This window comes from Felis catus, chromosome B2, assembly GCF_018350175.1.
Source record: "Felis catus isolate Fca126 chromosome B2, F.catus_Fca126_mat1.0, whole genome shotgun sequence".
Lineage (NCBI taxonomy): Eukaryota > Metazoa > Chordata > Mammalia > Carnivora > Felidae > Felis > Felis catus.
The window spans coordinates 12,698,531-12,718,031 of NC_058372.1; the positions used below are offsets into that span (position 1 = coordinate 12,698,531).

The window sequence follows — 19,501 nt, forward strand, 5'->3', positions numbered from 1 at the left end:
GTGTGTGTGTCCATGAGCAAGGGAGGAGCAGAGAGAGAGAGGGAGAGAGAGAATCCCAATCAGCCTTCACGCTGTCAGTGCAGAACCAGATGCAGGGCTCAATCTCACAAACCTGTGAGATCATGATGCCGACTGAGCCACCCAGGAACCCCCCTTTTTTTAAGTCTTTTTAAAAAAATGCTTATTTATTTTTGAGGAGGGAGGGGCAGAGAGAAGGAGACAGAATCCTAAGCAGCCCCCACTGTCAGCGCGGAGCCCGATGCATGGCTCAAACTCACAAATGGTGAGATCATGACCTGAGTCTAGGTCATTTTAATGTCTGCGTATCCTACATCAGAAGCCCCCAAGGGTCTGTTTCTATTATCTATTGTTTCTACTGGTTTTTTATTCACATCTTCTGGTCTATTCGTGGACCTCATCCCTCTTTTTTAATTGAATGCCTTTTATTTGGAAATAATTGCAAATAATTATTTTTACTTGGAAACAATTCAGACCTTACCCTGATTTTAGGGGCTAGGATGATTAAAATCTGAGCTTCAGACTTTGAGAAGGCCTGTCTGCTTCCGGCTCACCTCACTTCTAGAGTGTAGAGCACTTTGGAGTCACAGCCCCAAAGAGTGGAGCTCACCAGAGAGCATCCTCCCCTTGATATACCTGAAGGGTACCCTGAATTTCATTCCCTTCTCCTCCCCACCCCCACCATGCTCTTGAGATTACAAAAAGTCCAGACCACTTGGTTTTGAAACTATTCCAGTTTGGAATGTGCAAATGCCCTTGGAGGAAAATAGCCCTAAACACCAGGTTTAAATCTCTAGACTGTCACCCTTTTCCTGAACCTTCCCCGGTGATTTTTCACTACCTTATTTTCTGTCTAGTGCCATAAGAAATAGTTTTTTTACATTTTGCCCTTAGTTTTTGTTTACTTGGGTTTTGTTCAGAGTATTTGGTTGTCCTCAGCGAGAAAGAAGATTGGTCCGAATTACCTATTCTGCTACTTCTAGAAAAGCCACTGAAAATTGCCTCTTTAAAACGACTTCATTGTTTTTTTTTTCTTTTTTGTGTAGCATAAAGCTGAAGAAAATAAATTTCTAGGAAAATTAAACCTTTAGAACCTCAAGTGCATTTCAGCCTTACTTAATGGCACAGTAAGACCTTCACTGGACAGTTTGCAAACCCCTACACCCACTGTCTCCTTGCCTTTTGTTCATGTATCTCCACTTCCAGGAATGTCTTCTCCTTGCATCCACACCTGTACTCCACCCTGATTATTTTTTAAAACTCAGCACAGTGTATTCGACTTCCTTAATCACCTCTTCTTCAAACCGGTCTATGCCTTTTCTCTGCCCTCCAACAACTTAATATTGTAGTAAAGTATTATCACCCCACTCACCACATTGATTGGCAGTTACTACGTTCGGGGACCTCTTCTGCCTGCTTGATTGTGACCTACTCTGGGACCAGGACTTTTTCAGCTTATTTACTTAGCATAGTGCATGCATAGCACATGGTGGCAGAGGAAACAGCAGCTTTTGGGAGGATAGTGAGCGCCCCCCATTTTGGGGAGTGGTTTTCAAACCAGTGCACAGCCTGATTTGAGTACCTGGAACTTGACCTTGGACGGGCCAAGTACTTGCTCTCTCTGCCCAGTTTACCCTCTCCCCAACACTGCCCACTCCTCAATCCTCTGGAAATGCTGCCCAGCCTTCGGGGTCCCAGGAAAACGGGGAAGCCCCGCCTGTTTCCTCCAGCCTTCACCGGCTCTGCTGTCCCCAGGTTTTGAGTACACGGCTCATTTATCCGATAAATATTTATTAAGCTTCAGCCATACACCAGGTCTCCTTTTAGAGGCCAGGGATACAGTGATATAAACAGGTAAGTGCTGCCTGGTGGACCTTACATACAGCCTCATTCTGATTCCTAATCAGCTCTGTCATATGTCAGAATGGCATTTGCCCAGTGAGCGGAGAAAGTGCAAGACTGTATCTTGTGCTCCAGGGCTGAACACTGAGCACCTGTTCCATTGCCCTTGGGGGCCGATCCATTTGTTTTAAGGGAGGCCAGCTATAGAGCTGATACTCAGTAAAATGATACTGTGAACACTAAATGGACTTTTTTTTTTTTTTTTTTTTTTACTGGCTTCTACCCAGCACCTATATATGGTAAATACAGGTACAGCAAAAAATTAAGGGCCTCATTTGCGTGTGTTGGCGGATGAGGATCGTGGAACAGTCTTATCCCCTCCCCCGCCCCCCTTTGGCTTAGGCACGTGGGTGTGTATGAAATAAAACAAGACTAAAATGTCTTCATTTGTTTCCTTCTTCTTTGCTCTCTGTCTCTCACTGTCTCCGCAGGTCAGCGTGGAGGTTTTGGTAGAGTACCCTTTTTTTGTGTTTGGACAGGGATGGTCATCCTGCTGTCCAGAGAGAACCAGCCAGCTCTTTGATCTGCCGTGTTCCAAACTCTCTGTTGGGGACGTCTGCATCTCACTGACCCTCAAGAACCTGAAGAACGGCTCTGTTAAAAAGGGCCCGCCCGTGGATCCGGCCAGCGTCCTGCTGAAGCATTCAAAGACGGACAGCCTGGCGGGCAGCAGACACAGGTACACGGAGCAGGAGAACGGCATCAACCAGGGAAGCGCCCCGATGCTGTCCGAGAACGGCGAACTCAAGTTTCCAGAAAAAATAGCATTGCCTGCAGCGTCCCTGCTCACCAAAATCGAACCCAGCAAGCCCACGGCAACCAGGAAGAGGAGGTGGTCGGCGCCGGAGACCCGCAAACTGGAGAAGTCGGAAGACGAGCCACCTTTGACTCTTCCTAAACCTTCTCTAATCCCTCAGGAGGTTAAGATTTGCATCGAAGGCCGGTCTAACGTAGGCAAGTAGAGGCAGCGTGGGGAAAGGAAATTCGGCTCTCCCTTCTCATTTGTATCCAGATTACTGTACTGTAGGCTAAATAACACAGTATTTACATGTTACCCTCTTTAGGTTTCTGTTATAACCTTGTCATTAGAGTTAACAGCTGGTGTTGCAGCAGGAGACCGGGGCACATGCTTTTCCAGGAGTGACAGCGGCAGGTGGGGGGGAGGGGGGAAGGGCAGGGCCCGCGCAGGCTCCGGGCGTCCTGGGAGAAAGGAACGTGGCTTCGGAGCACCTGCCTTTTCCAGCTGCGGGGAAGCCGCGGCCCGGGCGCTGACTTCCGCCGGTTTCCTGTGCAGGTTCTGCGGGCAGGGAGCTGCCGGGGAGGGGAGGAAGGGGGCGTGTGGGCGTGCACTTGGGGGGCGCGGGTGCAAGGCGGGGGTGGAGGGTGTCTCCTTCCCTCTGCCTCCCTCTGCCTCCCTCTCTCTGGCACTGGCCTGGAGGTCCCGCCAGCAGGGCAGGGTCCTGGCGAGGGCCTCACGTGCAAAGCAAACATCAGGAACCCGGGTGCAGGGCCTGCTAGAGAGGCGTCTGACAGCAGACGGAAAGCCAACCGTGTAAAAGGACCTTTTTTTTTTTTCCCCTCCAACATATTTTACAATAAAAGCAACTTTTAATCCTATAGAGATATATTTCCCCCTATGGGGCCTGACTGCACTGATATTTTTTTAGAGCAACTGCCACACGTGGGATTTCGTTTCTGCTTTACCAAGTGCAGTGATGTCGCCCGGGTGTCACGGTGGGCAGCGCAGCTTGGCGCTCCGCGCGGCGGGGGGCGGGGGCGGGGGCGGGGCGGGGGCGGGGCGCTGCGGGGGATCGGACCGCCCACTCTGGATTCTGTGCAGTGTTAGGAAAACCAATCAGGTTATCACATTGACTTCGCTCAAACCGCCCTGCCGAGAGCCGCGGAAGCGCTCCTCATTGGGTTTGCAAAATCTGGTCTTTTAACTCTAGTACTGTTTATAGTTCATGACTATGGACAACTCGGGTGCCACGGGTGCCACTTTTTTTCAGATTCCAGTGTGACGTGAGGAATTAGATTTTGAAGATGAACATATATATATTACTATCTCTAAGCACTTAAAATGCTGTTCACACTTTATTACCAAGCATCTTGGTCTATCATTCAACAAGTACTGTATCTCCCTTTAAACTCTTTGGGAAGAAAAAACAAAACAAAACAAAAAAAATATATAAGTTGCTTTCTTTTTTTTTTTTTTTTCAACACTGTAACTACATTTCAGGTCTGCAGAGTTTCTCACGAGCAAGATATTGGAAGTTTCAATGTGGTTTAAAGGGATGAATGTGAATTATGAACTAGTATGTGACAATGAATGACCCCCAAGTACAGCCTGACAGGATGTACTTTTCACTTTGATGTTTGAGAAAGAAGTAAAGGCATATATGCAGAGCTGGCAGAGAAACTGAGAGAAAAGGGATGGAAAAAAGAATACTCATTTTTGTCCAGTGTTTTTCTTTGTAAGATGAACTTTTAAAAAACCTTGCGATTTGCACATCTTGAGTTTATAATTTGTGTGATATTCCTGCAGTTTTTATCCAATAACATTGTGGGAAAGGTTTGAGGGACTGAACGAGCATAAATAAATGTAGCAAAATTACTTTCTAACCTGCCTAAACTCTAGGCCATTTTATAAGGTTATGTTCCTTTCAGAATTCATTTTGGTCTTTCTACATCTGTCACAAAAAAAAAAAAAAAACCAAAAAAACAAAAAAAACACAAAAAAAACAAAAAACAAAAACAAAAAAAAAAACAGGTCTTAGCAGGACAACTCTGAGAATTTTCTTCAGACTCATTGAGAGAGTTTTCCATAAAGACATTTATATATGTGAGCAAGTTTTTTTAAATTACTTTATTGTTGTTATTAATGTTATTTTCAGAATGACTTTTTTTTTTTTTTTCCATCTGAAATCAAATCGAGATTCAATGTTTGGTACAAACCCAGAAAGGGTATTTCACAGTTTAAGCCTTTCATCCCCAGAGACCTGAAATATTGTTTGTGGGTTTTGGGCGTGTGTCTTAAAGTGCTTTAAAAAAATTACAATAATAAGGTTTTATAAGTAACGAGAAATTTTTAAATATTCTCACTTGGAGTGGCTGCAACTTCTCTGAACAAATACTTCGTCAGATTTTTCTTTTACTGCTGAAAGTAGTACTTCTTCCATTTTACAAATTAAAAAAATAATTTCTAATATCAACCCACATTTTGGCTATCTAGTATCTCATTACATTTAGCTCTTACAAGAACTTAATGATATTTATAAACCATTTTCTGGGGTGTACCAAAAACATTTGCATAGGTTTAGAATAGCTAGAACTTTCTTTGGATTTCATTATCCTCTCAGCATGCTAGCAGAGAGCTGGGCGAGCCCATTCTTGCGGTCATACTGCTTGTTTAGAGCTGGTTTTTGTTTTTGTTTTTGTTTTTAAAGTTTCTGCTCAGAGACCTTGCTTAATCTTCCATATATTCTGCTCAGGGCACTTGCGATTTTAGGTTTTGTTTTTCTTTTTGTTTTGTAACCTTTAATGGTAAGAGGAATATGGGGCTGCCATATACACTTCGTCCTCCTCAATACCACTATTCACAGAAACTCACGCGGACGCAGAAACACACATCACCGCCTTTCGACTCAACTTCCAGTATTGTGCTAACCGGATCCTCCACACCAACACTAAAAATGGGAAAACATACACGGTTCGGAGCAATAGGAACATCATCGTAATTTTTGTGCTTCTGTTTCAGGTATAGGAATTCTTAAATAATCGGTTCTTTCTAAACATCATCCCATTTCACGCTCTTGCTTTTTTAGTGTGTGCAACACTTCCCGTGCCAACAGGTCCGACCAGTGTGCTCTAATTGAAGCTCATTCCCCATCCGGCCCGTCTTCCCCATTCTGGCCAGAGAAGGGCTGGAGGGAAGGAACTGGGAAGGAGAGCAGCTCCCGCCGTGAGCTCCCCACCACGGACGCTGAGTGCTGGGGAGGGGAGCTTTCAGGAGCCCCATACGTATGTCACCCTGTTGCAGAAAGAGCCAATAAAGGAAGGCTGGGGGACCAGCTTGGGTCCCTCTGTCACCATGAAGAATAGTGAATGTGCAGTGTGGGGAGGAAGCAGATAGATTCATTTCTGAGGCACACCGTGGAGCAAAGAGAACCAAGATCCACCCATTCTCCAAGGTGTTTTCCAGAGCAGGTGGGTCCCTCCTCAGGTCTGTGTCCTGGAGACTTTGAGCTGTGCCTCAGAGCACGGGTGGGAAGTGTGGGCCGATGTGTGTGTATGCGCTCTGAACATGCAGCCAGTGGCCATGGAGGGGCCCCTTTGAACAATGGTCACCACTCCTTAGTGGCAGCTTTCCCTTCAAATAGGAAGAACATCCCAAGGACAGGGAACCTCCTCTTGTTGGCAGACATTGGCCAGCTCCTGTGTAGCAAACATGACAATGAGAAGCATAGAAACTCTTCAGTGCCGTGCAGCTCACCAGGACCAGCCATGTGCCTCTGTACTATGTCCGCTTGGCAATATCTACTGACAACCATCTTCCGTTCTTTCTTTCCTGTTTTCCATTTCTAAACTAATAACAGCAGGCCTTTTGCGTTTACAGTGGAACACAATCACCAAGAAATCAGTCAGGGCGAAAAGAAAAAAAAAAAAAAAAGAAACCAACAATCAAGAACCTCTCTTTCTAGGGATTTCTAAATACATTAAAGGACTGTTCCTTAGAATGTTTAACGTAAGAATTATTTCAGTTTGTTTGGGCCACATTGCGGGGGCGGGGGGAGATACAAAGATGGATGCCACTTACCTCAAACCTTTTAAAGTGGAAATCCAAATTGCATTTTTGTTTGGACTTTCAGAATCATTTTCGATGTCGGTCAATTTTTTGTTTTGTTTTGTTTTGCCCAACTCAACCCAGTTGGGTGTGGGAGGATTGGATTTTTTTTTTTCGTTGCTGTGGATCCCATTTCTAAGTCTGAATTGTGACCCGCTATGTTTTCTGTTAGGTGAGTGTGTTGGGTTTTCCCCCCACCAGGAAGTGGCAGCACCCCCTTTTCCCCTACAAGGAACTCTGCGGAACCTTTCTCACCTCTTACTCAGGGACGGGGCTGGTGTGTGTGTGGTACACTGACGTGTCCAGAAGCAGCACTTTGCTGTGGAGGAGGCTTGTACAATTTCAAGGAATGTTTGGATTTCCTGCATCTTGTGGATTACTCCTTAGATACTGCATAGATTGCAATATAATGCTGCATGTTCAAGATGAACAGTAGCTCCTAGTAATCATACAATTTACTCTTTGCACATAGTTTGATCTTTACTGAAATGTGTTGCCAAAATTTATTTTTGTTGTTGTAGCTTTGGAATTTTTTTTTTTTGTCTGTTTTTTAAGGAAACAATTGACAATACCCTTTAACATCTGTGACTACTAAGGAAACCTATTTCTTTCATAGAGGAAAAAAAAAATCTCAAAATGCTTTTGAAGACACTAATGCCATGTATTTCAGATGTGGGAGAAACAGCAGAGTTCTTGGACAGGAGGCCAGGCTTTGTGAGCCGTGTTGGTTGTCATGGCTACTGTTTCGTGAACCGCACGCAGCTCAACAAACTGGTCTGTTCTCTCCCAGAACCCTTTGCATTTCTATTTCCTGGTCACCCATGATGATTCCAGGTGGAAGAAGGGCCCGCAGTCTCGTGGCCCAATCCGGCGCCTTCAGCGGTGATATAAAAGGAAAGGAAATTACGCTTTTTATTTTTTAAAGTGGAGTGGGGGCTTTTGCTTCCACCTTTGTGTTTTTAACCCAGATTTTCTGAAATAGAGAATTTAGGAACACATCAAGTAATAACTATACAGAAAATATACTTTTTTATAAAGCACATGCCTATGCTATTGTGTTGGGTTGGTTTCCTCTCTTTTCCACGGACAGTGTTGTGTTTCTGTTGATAGGGAAACTCCAAAGAATTTGCACACCTCCACTCCGGAGCTGAGATTTCTTTTACATAGATGACCTCGCTTCAAATACGTTACCTTATGGATAGGATCTTTTCTTGTAGCACTATACCTTGTGGGAATTTTTTCTTTCTTTCTCTCTCTCTCTCTCTTTTTTTTAAATGTACACCTAATTTGAGAAGCTGAAGAAGAAAAAATTTTGAAGCACTCACTTTGAGGAGTACAGGTAATGTTTTCAAAAATTGCACAAAAGAAAAATGAATGTCGAAATGATTCATTCAGTGTTCGAAAGACGTGGATCTGTTGAAACAATGAGTTTCATATCTTGTTTGTAAAAACAGAAAAAAAGCATAAAGGTTGAAAGTTACATGTTGGGTTTTTTTTTTGGTTTTTTTTTTTTTTTTTGTATATAGAAATTTGTCATGTCTAAAATTATCAGACTTGTGTGGTTATGGCCTGGAAGAATTACTAGGTAAAAGGCTCTTAAACTGTACCTACGCTTCCTTTATGTTTTTGTTACATAGAGCCCTCTTCGGAGGGAGGGCAACTCTGTATTCTGAAATTTGAGAATACTGTTCATTCCTGTGCTGAAAGTACTTCTCTGAGCTCCTTTCTTGGTTTAAACTCTCAAGCCATTGCAACTCCTTTTTCTTCAGAGATCTTGTTTCACATTGTCAGCACTTCCTGTTTCAATAAACCCAAAGAATATAATCCTGAACAAGAAGTGTTTGTAACAAGGGATCCTAGCTACCAGTAAAACAGAACTCATTATGAGGACAAAAAAAAAAAAAAAAAAAAAAACGAAAAAAAAAAGAAAAGTTCAGCCTTCTTTCTCCGCCACCCCTCCCCCCCCCCCGCACCTTATTTAAATGGGGGGTATAAACAAGAATTTCAATTGCAATGCTTCATTTTACTTTAATTTTGGGGTTTTTTCTTTAATCTTGAGGCCAAAATACCCAGTAAAACACGGAACAACTTCTCAGAAGAGTCCTATTCTGTCCCAGACACAAAGCAGCCAGCAGAAACTGGACAGCTGTGGGGACATTGAACAAACCCACCTACAGTTCTTAAATTCAGAATCTCAGCCCCTCCCTTCCCATTCAATGCAACGTTTCTGGTAGCTGACATTCACCTGTACGATGGCGGGAGGGAACAGCGGCTTCAGTTTTTCACGTCCTTCGTGACTTGCGTACAAATGGTTCAGCTGTATTAAGATTAAGTGCATTTGGCCAATAGGTAGAATCGACACAGCAACAGTCTCTAAGAATTTCCGTCACTTTTCTTATCCGAAAGGACTCGAGTCTTCCACTGCAGATAATCGAAGACTTCACCCAAGTTTTCTTCCCCTTTAGTTTTGTTTGTTTGCTGTCTGGATGGCCAACGAGCCGGTCTCCTTTTCCATGGCCAGTCTGAAGGTTTGCGTTGGAAGTGCTGCTTACAGCATTCCTTGCCGGGCTAATATACCGTCCTCCGGGAATATCAAGTCTGACGTGACTGACGCTGGCTTAGAGCTGTGTCTTTACACGGCCGTTATCAAGAAGCTGGGCGTGTACGTTTCCCCTGGTTCTTCCAGGAACCACTGCTCTTATTATCTGGTCCAGGAATGGGGTCAACTGTTCAGTCCGTGAGCATTTAGGTTGACACCTATACATTCGGTCCCGCGAATACTGCCCTCTTGGGGTGGTTTCTTCCGGCTCGGTGTTCACCTGTAAACCCATTTAGGGTCAAGTGAATGGAGGTCTCGGGAGAGCCCTGCCAGTATTCGTGGTGGCCTTGGTTTAAGACAGTCCTAACTTCTGGCCAGTGGGGCCCTGGCCCCAGAGCCATCTCTGAGATTCGTATCACTGTCTGTTTTACTATCAGATCATTACCCACCAAACTTCCAATCGTATGCCTCCCACCGGCCAAGGGAAAAGAGACACCAGAACTTTGGGGCAATATCAGACTGACACGGCCAGTACAGAGGAGAACTAGGGAAGGAATGTTTTGCACCTTACTGAAAAGAAAACTTTTAAGTGCATACATAGTTAAGAGCTTTTATTGTGACAGAACTTTTTTCCATATGCGTGCATACTCTCTGTAATTCCAGTGTAAAATATTGTACTTGCACTAGCTTTTTTAAAACAAATATTAAAAAAAAAATGGAAGAATTCATATTCTATTTTCTAATCGTGGTGTGTCTATTTGTAGGATACACTCGAGTCTGTTTATTGAATTTTATGGTCCCTTTCTTTGATGGTGCTTGCAGGTTTTCTAGGTAGAAATTATTTCATTATTATAAGAAAACAATGTTTGATTCAAAATTTGAACAAAATTGTTTTAAACAAATTGTCTGTATACCAGTACAAGTTTATTGTTTCAGTATACTCGTACTAATAAAAATAACAGTGCCAATTGCAAATGTGTGTCCTTGCCTCTGTCAGATGTTTCAAGACAAAGGTTGAGAAAAGAATGGTAACCCCCGCCCCCGCCAGAATTAGCCCTGTTGTGATCGCCGGGTCCCTGGCAGTGGGGAGTGGATGCAAGGCATTGCCTTTCCTAGGAATGCTTTCCGGGGAGGTGGGGAGGAAGGCTTGGCCATGCAGAGATGCGAGCCTGAGATAAAAGGCACGTTTCAACACCCGCTTTGGGCTTATTCAGTTCACGTTTATTTCCTCCTAGCTGAACAATGCTGTTTACAAGAGATCTTTGTTTCTAGACAGCATTTGGCAGCTTCACGGGACTCCAGTGGCCTTGCTACACACTGGTTAGTGGTCCCAAGGTGGAAAGTTCCTTCGGATTTCCTTTAGCTCATGCCTGTTAAAAAAAAAACGCAGCAAGCCAGGGGGACCTCCTGGCATGCGGAAAAGGAGCCCCCATTTGTCTCAAGAGCGCTGCTCGGTAGGTTTCCCCTGTGTCCGCTCTCAGGGAGATGGCGGCTTAGTTACCCCAGAAACTAATTCCCCGGGGACCCATGCCGGCGGCGGCGCCCCCCCCGCCCCCCATCTGCACGTGTGGCTATCAAATCCTTCTGCAGAGATGGAAGGGAGTTCTCAGTGCTAAATTCAGGGTTCTCACTGAGCCCAGGGAGGAGCGGGTGACCCCTTTCCTCTTGCTGTCTTCCTGGTTAGATGTTTGGGGGGCGGGGAGCTCGCCAAGACTCTCCTCTGGGGACTTGGCATTGAGGCCCCGATGAGCTGTGAGCATTAGTGCTCACGGTGCTCACGGCACCGGGGCGGGGGGGGATCCGGGGGACCTTGCAACCCACGAGGGGGTCCTGCCCTCCCTCCAGGGCGGTCTGGACGGACGTGCCACGTGCTACGGGCAAGTCTGGGGAAAGCAGCCTGAATCACCGCCTTCCCCGCTGATGTAATACTCGATGCTTACGGTTCTGAGAGGTTGAGGCCCAGTGGCTACAGACTTGGCTCAAATGTTCACACGAGGGGAAAAGCGGTTTCACGTGCGGCAATGGGACGGGCCTCGAAACCACCAGATGCATAGCAGGAACGGCCCCGGGTGAACGGCGTCTCACTCGCGGACACCTTCCGGCACCCACTCCTGCACCGGAGGGCCTGGGGGCGGCGGTTGAGCACTCGGGCACCCAGCGCGGCACCGGATACCCCATCCGGGGCTCCCCGGGGCTCCGCGCTACCGGAGGCAGAGATGCACGTACGAAGGCAAAGCACGACGGGGCCTTCGAGGAGCTTTTCGCAAAATCTCTGCTTCCGGGTGATTCGCTTCCGTCAACACTAGCTCAGCAAGGGACCTGCCTCCAGCAGGTGGAAACGAAGAGCAGAGAGGGTAGAAAATCTTTACACAAGATGGATAAGGCAGGCACAGGCCTCTGCAAAGACCACAGCCCGTACTGGGTTGATGGGCATCCCGGTCCCAGACCCCTCTGCGTGTAGCACCGCAGCCGGATGTAAGAGGGGGACAGTGGTGAGCCCAGGCTAAGCAAGGGGTGCCCAGAAAGTTCCCTTACTACCGCTAGTGCATTTTGCACGGATTTCTTTAAGATCTCCCTTCTTTTACTTCTCTCCCTTATTGCAACAGAGAAGCTCTTAAACTCACGAGCTTGAGTAGAAACCATCTTCCACAGGAACAGTGTGGGACTCAAACCTCAGACAAGCAAACGGAAAACATGGGGTGCCTCCAGCAAAACCCCACATCTTGCTCTATGTTGAAACAGCCTCCGGACCCTCCTCATCTCAAACGTGTAGCCAATTCACGTTTCCACAAGCACAATAACTATTCCTAATGGAGTCAGGGGCGAAAAGTTTTACAACAGCGTTGAAGGTGCTGAACCCATCAATGCGTTCGTAGAAGACTACAAACGGATGGATAGTTTCCTGGAACATTATGGTTTCGATGGATTCTTTGTATGGTGTCCGTCACCGTGGACATCGGAGTCCTTACCACGGTAGCACTGTGTGATCCTTCTCTATTCCAGGAGAGTCACTTAATTTTTTAAAGGAAAATGCACTCTCGCGTCTGCTTCTCTAAGCCTTGTTTAAAAGAAAAGAAAAGTAAAACATCCTGGTCTGCATATACTTTCCAGTCTTAATCCTCAAGCAATGCCTCAAAAGAAGTGGCCACTGTGAACAAATCTACGTTCACTGTTTCAAGAAGTGCCATAGTGGGACACTCCTCCAAGGCCCGGGTCCTTTCTCCCAGAAAATAGCATTGTCACCAGTGAACTGACCACTTTACAAGAATACCTTTCTTGAGACTACGGATGGCCCCGAGAAGGGAATAATTCTCACTCCTAATTTAAGTCAATGACTTTCGGGAAGCCACAGGTCAAGGTGTTTGCAGTCTTTCAGCGGGATTCCACTTGCCCAGGTTTTGGTGGGTGACCTTTCCACCAAACATCCCACGGAGCTCCAAAATAACTTCCGATCTAAAAGGCCAGCCTGACAGGTCGAGACGGAGGAGGGAGGAGACGAAGGGAAACAAAACTCAATGAAAAACCGGGACAGGGACAGTGTCCTCAAAGCAGCATCGACCTTAGGGTGGCAGACACCTGTTCCCAGAAGGCACGTGTAACGCAGGTGGTGAAAACATGCCGCCATGCCTCATGAGTATCTGCACAAAGCCGTCTCCAAGTTCCGGTTGGGTGCTTTTGGTTCTCCAGCAACCGAAAGCAGAGGGGGGTTGGAGGGTTATCCTGACAGGCCTGGCCGCCCTCCCCTCCCCTCCCCTCCCCTCCCTTCCCCTCCCCTCCCTTCGCCTCCCCTCTGTGACTGCTAAGAGCCAAGCATGGGAAGTAGGTAGAAAACCCCCAGCTCCCTTGGCAACCTGCTTCCTGCAAAGGCAAACTCCAGCACTCCAAGTCTTAAGATAATTGCATTATATTAAAGTGAAACCATTTTTCTTTAAAAAAGGAAGGAAGGAAGGAAGGAAGGAAGGAAGGAAGGAAGGAAGGAAGGAAGGAAAAGGGGAGTTGATTTGAACAATGAGGTTATGAGTTCCAGGCAGCTGGGCTCTGACCACAGACCCGGTCAGCGCCCTGCTTCCGGGGCCCCGGAAGGCACTAGGGGAGCCCCAAAGCCTCCGGACGGCAGGTGGGGGAGCAGGAGGCAGGAGTCCAACATTCAGGAGCAGCCAGAATCTCTGATGTCACAGGAGGAGGTGGGAGAGCAGGTGTGCGTGGAAGCTCCCGTGAGCCAGAAGTCACCGCATCCTCAAGGTTAGCTGAACACCGTGTTGTGCTGTTGCGTCACCCGGATGAACGTCGCCCTCCTGCTGAGCTCCTTGAGTTTGGCGGCCCCCACGTAAGTGCACGTGGACCTCAGTCCCCCAAGAATATCCAGAATAGTGTTTTCTACATCCCCTTTGTAAGGCACTTCCACGGTCTTGCCCTCGGAAGCTCTGGAAGAAAAAGGAAGCTTTTCTTTCTAATTGTTTCCTCCCCCCCGTAAGAACCCAGCTGTAATTACTCCCAGCTTTAGCCCTTGACACAGCCCCCAAGGCACTCAGGTAGCTCCGTGCCACACCCTCTGACCCCAGTCCCACATTTGCTACAAATGCCGAGCCGGCCACACCAGCATCTCAGATGATGCGTGCCTCCCATGCGAAACGCACAGCCTCGCCGCTGGCCACCGGGAGCGTCTGGAAAAGGAAAGTCCTCATCAGCAGCCTCGGAAGAAGTGACCTTCTCGGCAGTAGCCTCCACTCTGCTCCTCGCTACTCCTCCTTAATCCCGACACCGGCGTCCAGTTGACCCCGAGCCCCACATGCCCAAGGGGAAGAACAGACGTGGCGGATTACCTCTTGAACAGCCTCCCCGCCAACTGCCTACAATTAAGAGGTGAAGGAGATATCCATGCAGACAGTCTCCCACGCACCACGGTTTGACTCCGCCGTGGTGCGAAAGTAACGCGCACTCAGCAGAAACCATACGTCACATTCCGGACTTGGACAATCCTCACCTGTGATGCAGGCCGCTGATGGCCGCAGCTACGTCAGCCCCGGGATCGTGAGGGGTGCACGGTCCCAATACAGTGACCAACCACCCTGCACCCGTACGACCTGTATATACTGTTTTGCAGTAGGGTGTTTGACAAATGACACGAGACATTCAACACTTCCTTATTAAAAAGGCCTCGTGTTAGAAGATTCTACCCAACTGAACGCTAACGTGAGTGTTCTGAGCACACGTAAGGTGGGCTAGGCTGAGCTACGACGTCCGATGGGCTAGGTGTATTAAATGGGTTTCAGTTTACGATATTTTTACCTTAAGATGGGTTTATCAGGACATAGCCCCGTAAGTCAAGGAAGATCCACAAAATGGACAACTCAAGCCCTGTTAGGCTGCATGGACATAGAGTCCAGACTTGCTTCTGGAGGGGCATTACAAGAAGGAAATCTCCAATCTATGCAAAACTCTAGCCTTCATCTAAGGCTCGGGCAATCTGGAAATTCTGACAATTAACCAAACGGTGGACTCTTCTTTCCTGGTCTCTTCAACTAGAAAAGATAGCATCTCTCAATCAGAAATTCATTACCTAGGATTTCAAAACAGCATTAACTCTTGTGGCGCTGAAATCCACACATCGAAGGCTACCCTTAAGTGCGATGAAATCTACCCGCTTAAACCACTGACTAGACCAAGCTGGCCTCAGGGCTGGTTCAGAGCACCAAGCTCTCGGAGCCCGTCACTGGCCACTCCCAAGACGATTCACATCACCACGCTCTGTGACCAGGGACCAACATCTCTGCCCGTGCGCCCGCAGTGACTGCCATTTTGCTTTCTACAAGAGATTTCCATGGCCTGCCCGGGGCTTGTTGGGAATCATCCAGACTCGCATCGTTGCTTCTCTGCTACCTGGTGATGGCACTGGTGCAAGTCACTTATTACTGAAGCCCAAGTCTTCTCATCCGTAAAACGGAGGTACTTTGATCTGTCTCCCAGGGACAGCGTGAGGACTAAATGGTTAATGGCTGGGAAGGAAGCAGCAAGGCATAAACAGCTCTACCTTAATTAAATACAACGTCAAAGGGGGACCATTCTTGTGAGAAGACTGTAAACTGCCAGGGAAAAAAAGAGAAAGAAAGAGGGAGGGAGGCAGAGAGACAGAGAGAGACGGAAAAAAAAACAGATGCAGCCCGCAGGGCCCAGGCTGCCTCCAGATTGAGGTTCTAATTCCTTCGGCACTTCCCTTTCTTGTCTAATCGGCTTCCAGAACAGTCTTGATATGCTGGAGTCTTCTATTTTCGTTTTGCCTAAACCCTGCTGAAATTACAGATGGGTTTTTCTTTCGGCTCCTTGGCTTCCGTGTGTGCTATAACCTGGTCTGCCCTTCCCTGTCTACTTTCCTTGGAACCCAAAACGGATGCAACGGCGAGAGGGCAATAAATGTACTCCAGGCGAAGCGTCTAGCTGTTGAACCACAATGGCTCCGCTTAACGTACCAGCACCCAGCAGACACCGCACAGGCCCCTGGGTAGGGAGGGTGGTTGCTGGTAAAGCGTGAAGCTTCTGGGCCAGAGGTCCGGGGTGCCACCGAGGCAGTAATCCTCACCCTGCCCACCCTCACGAACCATGCCACCTCTCCCATCGGGCACCACGTGGGAGGGACAGCGTCCTCCTGTTCTAACCCAAGTTTCCAGGATGATGGTAGAAGCGTGCTCCCCTATTCCTGTTCCCCACCCTGCCTTCCCTAGGCTGCAACATCATCGTGATGGAGTTTCCTCTTCCAAAGGGGAAAAAGACTGGAGAGAATGGGAATGGGCATCAGTCCGCCAGGATCCCACAGAAGCGCGGAACTCTGGCGGAGTCCCCCACACCTCCCACCTGCCCGCCCATGAATCTCAGCGGGGTTCTGGGATCTTCCCTCCGGCTCGATCGCACTCTCCCACAACACCTCTGCATCCCAGAGCCTCAAGAGAAGCTTTCAAGTATGGGCTGAACGTAAGAAATGGAGGGTGTCCAGCAGCGAGGGCTTGAGTTTCCATGGACGCAAGACCTTCTGTCCTGTCCGCTTAGTGGGACTTGTCATCAGGCTAATGCCAACGAGAAGTAATAGCAGCTTCTATGGAACAGGGCCAGGCAATGATTATGTGCTGTCCTAAGGCTCTTAAAACACACATGTAGACATGTCAAATGGAGGCGACACAGAAAATAGCCAGGTTATCTCTTGGGATTGTGGATTTGTAAAACAAAAAGGCAGGAGTCAGCGTGCCTTCTGCGGGGAGCGACACGATTAAATGGCTAAAAATGCTGCCTGTGTCAACCATCAGAGCGTGGAGGCTGTGGACGGTCCCACTGCAGGGGAAACACGGCACCCTTCTGGAAAGGCCTGACCTCCATGCAACGCCGTGCACCACACCTGTTTCACAAGCAACGGGAAACCCATTCTTCAGCCCAGTGCTTGCAGCCTGAACTCATTCCAGGCGAGAGACTGGCAGTTACAGGGCTGGCCGAGCAAAGGCCCCATCGGAAGGACAGGGCAAACACATTCCTGCCCATCCCCTGGAAATCTGGAGTGTCACCTCCCAGACTGGTCGCCCCCTTGTCACATTTCCCGCCCCCCGTGCCAAGAGACTTCTGCTCTGCACGTCCTTTGGAGGGCCCCCAACACAGCAAATGCTGGCTGATAAAAACTGGGACTGTTTAGAAAGAAGCAGGGTACGTTCTCCAGCTCCCTCCCACGGCCCATCGGTATCAACAGAACTGATATTCGAGACCTGCTTCCGTCCCGTTTCTGTAAATGTGAGGCCTCAGCCACAGAGGGCAGGGCGCTGGCGCTTCCCCTCACCTGTATTCGGCGACCCCTCCTGCGTGTTTCTTCATCGCGGTTTCAGAGCTCATCCCGTAGAAGAGCTTGAGTTTCTGCCCGTTCTTCTCAATCACCTCTCCGGCACACTCAGTGTGGCCCGAAAACATCCCTCCCAGCATGACAAAATCGGCTCCGGCCCCTAAACTCCCAACAGTGAGGACAAGAAGAAGGGAGAAGAGCTCAGAGAAAACCGCTCAGAGAAAATCGGCTCTAGAAGGATCTACGTGCCGCTCCAACTCACCCTTCCTTTGCTCCTGGCGATAATCAAGTGGAGAGTTCAACCTCTCCCTTTTTGGAGAAAGTTAAGAAGTGAAGATGGGCACTGGACACCCAGAGAGAGAAATGCTGCCCACCACTGATGATCGGGGGCTAACGCACTAGAAAATCCTTGATGGTAACTGATGGTCAACTTGACCACCTTCCAAGCAGAGGTCTAAGTCTGGTCATCAGAGCAGCCTTGAGAATGGGGCAGCATTTTCTCCAGCGTGTTGCCTAATCTCCTCCACAGTCACTCCTCTGGTGTTCCCAACAGACATCTGGTCTACCTTGGGCCATCAGCACTCTCACACTCTGCCTGTGTTGATCACAAAAGACCTCAGGAACAGACTGAAACTCCTACCCTGGAGACGGGGTATTAAGAAGAGAGACCTGGGGCGCCTGGGTGGCACAGTCGGTTAGGCGTCCGACTTCAGCCAGGTCACGATCTCGCGATCCGTGAGTTCGAGCCCCGCGTCGGGCTCTGGGCTGATGGCTCAGAGCCTGGAGCCTGCTTCCAATTCTGTGTCTCCCTCTCTCTCTGCCCCTCCCCTGTTCATGTTCTGTCTCTCTCTGTCCCAAAAATAAATAAACGTTGGAAAAAAAAAAAAAAAGAAGAAGAAAGACCTGGGGCGCCTGGGTGGCTCTTTCAGTTAAGTGTCCGACTTCAGCTTAGGTCATGATCTTGCGGTTTGTGGGTTCGAGCCTTGCGTCGGGCTCTGTGCTGACAGCTCAGAGCCTGGAACCTGCTTCGGATTCTGTGTCTCCCCGTCTCTCGGCCCCTCCCCTGCTCATGCTCTGTCTCTCCCTGTCTCTCAATAATAAATAAATGTTTAAAAAAAAACTTAAAAGAAAAAAAAAAGAAACCTAAATACTACACACGTATGGCACCGAAGCTGCCTCTCCAGTGTTTATCACAGGGCACGGCACACGGTCGACCTAGAGTAACTAGTCGTCAAGAAAGGAAAAGGCGTATGTCGAAGAACTAGAAATCTCACCGTTCCCCATCCCGTTCCCGGATGGCTGTGCAGTATCTCCACTGACTATGAACTTCTGAGGCCTATGGAGGGTTTACATCCAGAACACAACGACATCAGGGTTCAGATGGATTCAATAATTAGGATAAAGGGCAAGGAGGAGCATCAAGCATAGGAACCCCTGAAAAGTGGTCCTGACCTCTTCCATCGGGTCATGGGCGCATTTACGGGAGGACTGTGGGATCTGCATTAGGCGGGCCGGGGCCTTCTGTTCAGCGTCTCAGAGAACCAGGCCCTGCAGGGCTGGCCCCCTGGCCTGGCATCAGACAAGCCGCACACAACGGGCCCCTTCTACCTAGTGGCAAGACTTACAGGTCCTTCACTCCAGGGTCCCTAACCTGAATGCTGGATCCTTGGCCCCTCCTGCCGTGACCTTAAGGGGGCACAGGAAAACTAGCATCCGGCCAGGCCTCCCACTGACCACTAGAGGGGATCCCCCAAACCAGGAACTGTTATCTACCGGGATCTTCTTAACGACCAGTCACTTACCCACCAGGAGTGCCAGCTCCTACTCTGTGTGGGGAGCCCAAGCCGGAGCACCCAGGCAGCAAGTACACTGAGTGCAAAAATCAGTAACAAAAACGTCTTTGGCTAACGGGGGTGAGCCCAGTAGTGTAGGGGGGCTCCTGACTCTCCCTGCTTTGCAGCGGCCTGTGGGACCCCGACCTCGTCACTCACTTCTCAGGGCCTCGGCCTCAACGATCAAGTAGGCACCCTGGATTACACAGAGATGCCCCCTAGGTTCCCTTCCATAACCAACACGCTTGATGAACCAGCTCTGACTGACGGACGCAGTTGGCCACGGGTGAGTGGTGAACGGAGGGCACGGCACGGGGAGGCGCTGCCTGCCTATTGCTTTCCCAAGGAAAAGCCAGGTGGCCCCGGCTGCCCCCTGCTGGGAAACAGGCGCCTCGGCCTCTGGGGACAAAGTGCTGGGGTGGGGGCGGGGGGGGGCTCTGGTCCCTCCCAAAAGATTCCCCCTACTTCAGTCCTGGAGACCCTCCCTGAGGTCACTCTGGGCCCGATACTGGCTTCTTCCCCGGCACCCTGAGCCTTCTACACCTGGCTTGTAA

At 48.6% G+C, this 19,501-nt stretch overlaps 2 protein-coding genes across 19 annotated transcripts in view; one reads left to right on the top strand and one right to left on the bottom strand.

Annotated features, from left to right (window-relative positions):
- The window catches only part of ATXN1 (ataxin 1), a 415,607-nt gene extending 412,050 nt beyond the window's left edge, over positions 1 to 3,557 (top strand). For all 18 annotated transcript variants that reach the window (XM_023253653.2, XM_045057078.1, XM_023253654.2 and 15 more), the window contains one exon: positions 2,352 to 3,557. In XM_023253653.2, the coding sequence (XP_023109421.1) occupies positions 2,352 to 2,882 (531 nt within the window). In that variant the 3' untranslated portion in view covers positions 2,883 to 3,557. The remainder of the gene's footprint in view (positions 1 to 2,351) is intronic.
- A 9,633-nt stretch (positions 3,558 to 13,190) lies between these two features.
- Positions 13,191 to 19,501, bottom strand: part of GMPR (guanosine monophosphate reductase) — a 43,946-nt gene continuing 37,635 nt past the window's right edge. Inside the window, exons 8-9 of the mRNA XM_003985789.5 lie at positions 17,116 to 17,275; positions 13,191 to 13,726 (exon numbers count right to left, since the gene is read on the bottom strand). Coding sequence (XP_003985838.2) covers positions 13,546 to 13,726; positions 17,116 to 17,275 — 341 coding nt within the window. The 3' untranslated portion in view covers positions 13,191 to 13,545. The remainder of the gene's footprint in view (positions 13,727 to 17,115; positions 17,276 to 19,501) is intronic.